We start from the raw sequence: 4,816 nt of genomic DNA, 5'->3' as shown, positions 1-4,816 counted from the left end.
ATGTGGCCGCCATCTTGGGAAGTGCCATTGCGCATGTGCAAGGGATTTGCCGTCAGCGGAAGTACCCGAGCACGCAGGCGCAATACAACAGGTGGAGAAAAAGCAATAGCTTTCGCTCTCTTTTCTCTCTAGCAGCGGTGGTGACAACATGTATTCTCTCAGCTCGATACTGACATGTGGTCGAAGCTTCTTTGGTATTCTAGCCGCATGCCTGTTCACCCAGGAACGAAATGGCTCTACACCAACCTAGAATAAACTATTGATCTGTTGTTACCGTTATCCCTCGTGTTGTTGTATTTCTGAATTTTAATGATTAATATAAGAACTGGGGAGAGACGGCCGAGCCGTCATATCTCATCCAAATTCTTATATATACATATACATCTATATATATATATATACATACATGTGCAGATGTATATACTTGAGATAGTTTCAGTATTAACAGTTTCATTATATATCTTATATATCTAATTCTAATCTAATATATAAAATGGAGATGTGTGTGTGTATTCGCTTATCTAATATATAAAATAGAGATGTGTGTGTATTCGCTTATCACGTGAAAACGGCTTCACTAATTACTTCCATACTTGTGATGCACGAATAACTTCACCTCGGACATATAATGGGGGTCTTCATTTTATTTTTTCTCATAAAAATTAAAGATATTGCTTTATATTTATGATTCACTTCTTTCAAAAATGTCTCAATGTCAACTTCCGGTACGGACTTGAAAAAACGGCGACGTCTCTCACTCTCTACTTTTAATGTTCGCTTTCTGTAAACAACTACGATAAATTACTGAAACATCGCTTGACAACCGATGCTGGTGTGTTTACGTCCCCGTCACTTAGCGGTTCGGCAAAAGAGACCGATAGAATAAGTACTAGGCTTCCAAAGAATAAGTCCTGGGATCGATTTGCTCAACTAAAGGCGGTGCTCCAGCATGGCCACAGTCAAATGACTGAAACAAGTAAAAGTGTAAAAGTATATTTCTCATCTTCTGTGTCATACATTACTGAAATAGAAATTTACGAAAAAAAAACTTTTAGTAGTCTTCCCATTGTCCTCTAATTTTATTGGTATTTTTTTTTTTTTTTTTCAGATTTAAATGTTTCTTTCCCTTCATATTTCGTATATCTTTCTTACCTGGTTTTTCCAATATATATATATATATATCTCCTTTTTTTCTTCCTTTGCAGAGCGTGGCATTTGTCTTCCTACAGTGTCCTTATGGTTAATATTTGTTTACATAGAGGCTTCTGTCAGATTACGAGAATTAAAGAGTTTACCTTTCAATTTAGCCCTTTGTCGACCATTTGCAGCACACTGGTAACTATTCTCTTCCAATGTTCTTAACATATCTATCTGTCTGTTTGTCGATGTGTATATACATACATGCATTACATACTGGTTGTGTGGTTAGAAGCTTGCTTCCCAAACACATGATTCCACAGGTTCGATCCACTGCTAAAGATCATCACTTCTTTACGCATTTGTCCTCATCCATATGCATCACATGGCCAGATCAGTGCAGTCTTCTCTCTTGCACATGACATCTGTTTCTTCTCTTAAATCACTTACACTCTGTCTCCATGCACACTGACATTGCACATCCAGCGGAGCATGCTAGTTTAATTTCTCTGAAGCCTTTTGCATATCCTATGCAGTCACAGCCCATGTTTCACTGCCATGTAGCATGGCTGCTTGCACACAGGCATCATACAATCTGCCTTTCACTCAGAGGGGAGAGGCCTTTTCTTATCAACAAAGATAAAAGCTCTCTGAACTTTGCCCAGCCTCTTCTTAATGGATATAAAATTACCAGTTGTTAAGATTTGAACTATAAACCTGCTTGGTCCACCTCATTATGTTATGTCTCAGCTTGTATGAGGAGACATAAGGCAATACGACTGGAAAAAAGTCCTGAACCCTAAACGAGATTTGTTAGCGCTGCTGTCCATGATTACAGACAAATATGTTATTATTTCATTATGTTCAGAGCAGATTTAAACTGTCACAAGGCAGAGAGGGCTCCAGTCTTGATGGCTAATTTTTCTACTGGTGATGTCATGATGACATTATTCATGTTAAAAAAGAAAAAGAAAAAATGGTCAGTAAAGTCTCGTGTAAAGTTTGTCATGAAATACTTATAAGTGTATATTGTGTGTGCTGGTGTTGTAATAAACGCGGGATCCAAAACAGCTGGAATGTTCTTTGGTAATCCCATCCATTATGTATGAAAAATTTATGTAACAGGAGGTCATGACAGGATATAGTCACTTGTATATAAATGTGTATGGATGTTTGTGTGTGGATGTGTGCATAATTTAAACAAAAATTAGCTAAGAGAAAGAACTTAGAGTTATTGTTATCATCATCATCATCATCTAACATGTTGTCCATGCTGGGCTGGCATGGGTTGCTGTTCCACAGCAACCCATGCCAGTCAGAAGACCAGACTCTGCTGCCTGTTTTGACATGGTTTCTTTGGCTGGATGCTCCTCGTAATGCCAATGATGTCACAGAGGCAATGACAAATTAGCAAGACCTTTGGCAATATGCTGGGCTCGAGAAGAAGATCCCTCGAGCCTAGTGAAATCATAGTCATGGCAGATATTGGTGCCCTGCAAACTGACGCCCATGCCGGTGGTACGTAAAAGCACTCCGTACGCTCTTGGAGTGGTTGGTGTTAGGAAGGGCATCCATCCCTAGAAAACCATGCCAAATCAGACAGGGGTCTGGTGCAGCCCCTAAGCTTACCAGCCCATGTTAAACTGTCCAACCCATGCCTGCATGGATAACAGATGCTAAATGATGATGATGATATACACACACACACACAAATTGATTGCAGCTAATTAACATTTTAACATGGCAGTTACTATATACGATCTTCTAGTAATTCCTAATGTATGTTTACTGTTCCCTGCGTGGACATTGACACACACTCTCGTCTTTCTCTCTTTCAGCATAGGATACCCAGTCGTCACTTTAGGATTTGGTTTTAAAAGTTACATTTCATACAGAATGAGATTGGTAAGTTATTCAAATTAAGTTTTCTCTTTTTGAAATCAAACACAAATTTTATGTTCATTGTATAGATTATGTAATGTAGATTTTTATATACTACACTCTCGGAGTGGTTGGTGTTAGGAAGGGCATCCAGCTGTAGAAACTCTGCCAGATCAGATTGGAGCCTGGTGCAGCCTTCTGGTTTGTCAGTCCTCAGTCAAATCGTCCAACCCATGCTAGCATGGAAGGCGGACGTTAAACGATGATGATGAGGGTGTGAAGTATTTGAGGACATATTTCGTAGTTTAAAAATATCTTGTACGGAATATTTAAATTTATGAACTTCTTGAATATGTCTTTCAGTAATTTATCGTAGTTGTTTACAAATAGAGAACATTAAAATAGAGTGAGAGACGTCGCCGTTTTGTCACATCCGTACCGGAAGTTGACATTGAGAAACATTTTTGAAAGAAGTGAATCATAAATATAAAGCAATATCTTTTATTTTTATGAGAAAAAATCAAATGAAGACCCTATTATATGTCCGAGTTGAAGTTATTCGTGCATCACAAGTATGGAAGTAAACGGTGAAGCCGTTTTCACGTGATAAGCGAATACATACACATCTTTATTTTATATATTAGATAAGCGAATACACACACACATCTCTATTTTATATATTAGATGTATGTGTTCTTTATAATTTGGAATTGGCAGAATCAGTTCTATGTCCACAATTTATGTTGCATGGTGTGTTCTTGACCAGGAACCCTAATGTGACCATCTCAACTTTTCCCCGTGTGCAGAGAACCAAAGACTGCACAATGTGGGTTGTGATCTAAGGGGGATTTGACAGCTGTTTCTTGTATATCAAGTGACCACACAGAGGTTCCCTCATTAACTTGGTATATTAATGTTTAGCGTTGCCCAATGAAGTTTGAAATAAAAGTTTTTCCATCTAACTACTTATATTAATTTCCTTGTATATTCTTATTTCAATTTCTTTCTTTTTCTTTCTTCTATTTATTTAGCGTAAACAAAAAGAAGTTCAAAAAGCAAATGAATTTTATATATTACTTTTACTGAAAGCTTTACCGCCTGATATTCAGAATTCTTATTCAGAAAAACAGCGAGGTAAGACCCACCACCAAAAAAATATCTTTGGCTCTTCTACTTTTCTATAATCACGCTGTTATCTTGACGTTTCTTTGTTATAGATACGTTTTAACTGTATTTACAAGGCATGAAATGTGTGGCAGATGTACCTGTGCATGCACACGCACATACATTACTGTATATTTCTAATTATCTTCCTCCACTCCCAACTCCCCGTCTTATTCGGTCCTCCCTCCTCTTCTTTGTCCCTCACCTTTTCTATCTCTTTCTATATCTATCTTTCTATCTATCTAACTAACTATCTAACTAACTATCTATCTATCTATCTATCTATCTATCTATCTATCTATTTATCTATCTATCTATCTATCTATCTACCTATCTATCTATCTATATATCTATCTATCTATCTATCTATCTGTCTATCTATCTATCTATCTATCTATCTAACTATCTATCTATCTATCTGTCTATCTCCGGCTCTACGTAGACAGCGGTGAACAGGTGTGGTCACCGTTTGTGCGGCGCGCTTTCCCGCAGCTCGTCTCCATGACCGAACTGCAGTCATGGATCAAGAAGAGGCCGAGGAAGGGCGAATGGCACCGCGAGTGTCGCGCTGCTCTTCGGCAACTCCAACAACCCGGGTCAACCTTGAGCGACTGCATCACAACTAACGCATTCT

General features: G+C 38.1%; 1 protein-coding gene across 1 annotated transcript in view; it reads left to right on the top strand.

Moving 5' to 3' along the window:
* Nucleotides 1–4,816, top strand: part of LOC106873082 (macoilin) — a 76,637-nt gene that overhangs the window by 63,983 nt on the left and 7,838 nt on the right. The window contains exons 4-6 of the mRNA XM_014920302.2: nt 1,206–1,335; nt 2,976–3,042; nt 4,050–4,152. Coding sequence (XP_014775788.2) covers nt 1,206–1,335; nt 2,976–3,042; nt 4,050–4,152 — 300 coding nt within the window. The remainder of the gene's footprint in view (nt 1–1,205; nt 1,336–2,975; nt 3,043–4,049; nt 4,153–4,816) is intronic.

This window comes from Octopus bimaculoides, chromosome 19 (assembly GCF_001194135.2).
Source record: "Octopus bimaculoides isolate UCB-OBI-ISO-001 chromosome 19, ASM119413v2, whole genome shotgun sequence".
NCBI classification, from domain to species: Eukaryota; Metazoa; Mollusca; class Cephalopoda; order Octopoda; family Octopodidae; genus Octopus; species Octopus bimaculoides.
This window is presented reverse-complemented; position numbering and strand designations above follow the sequence as displayed.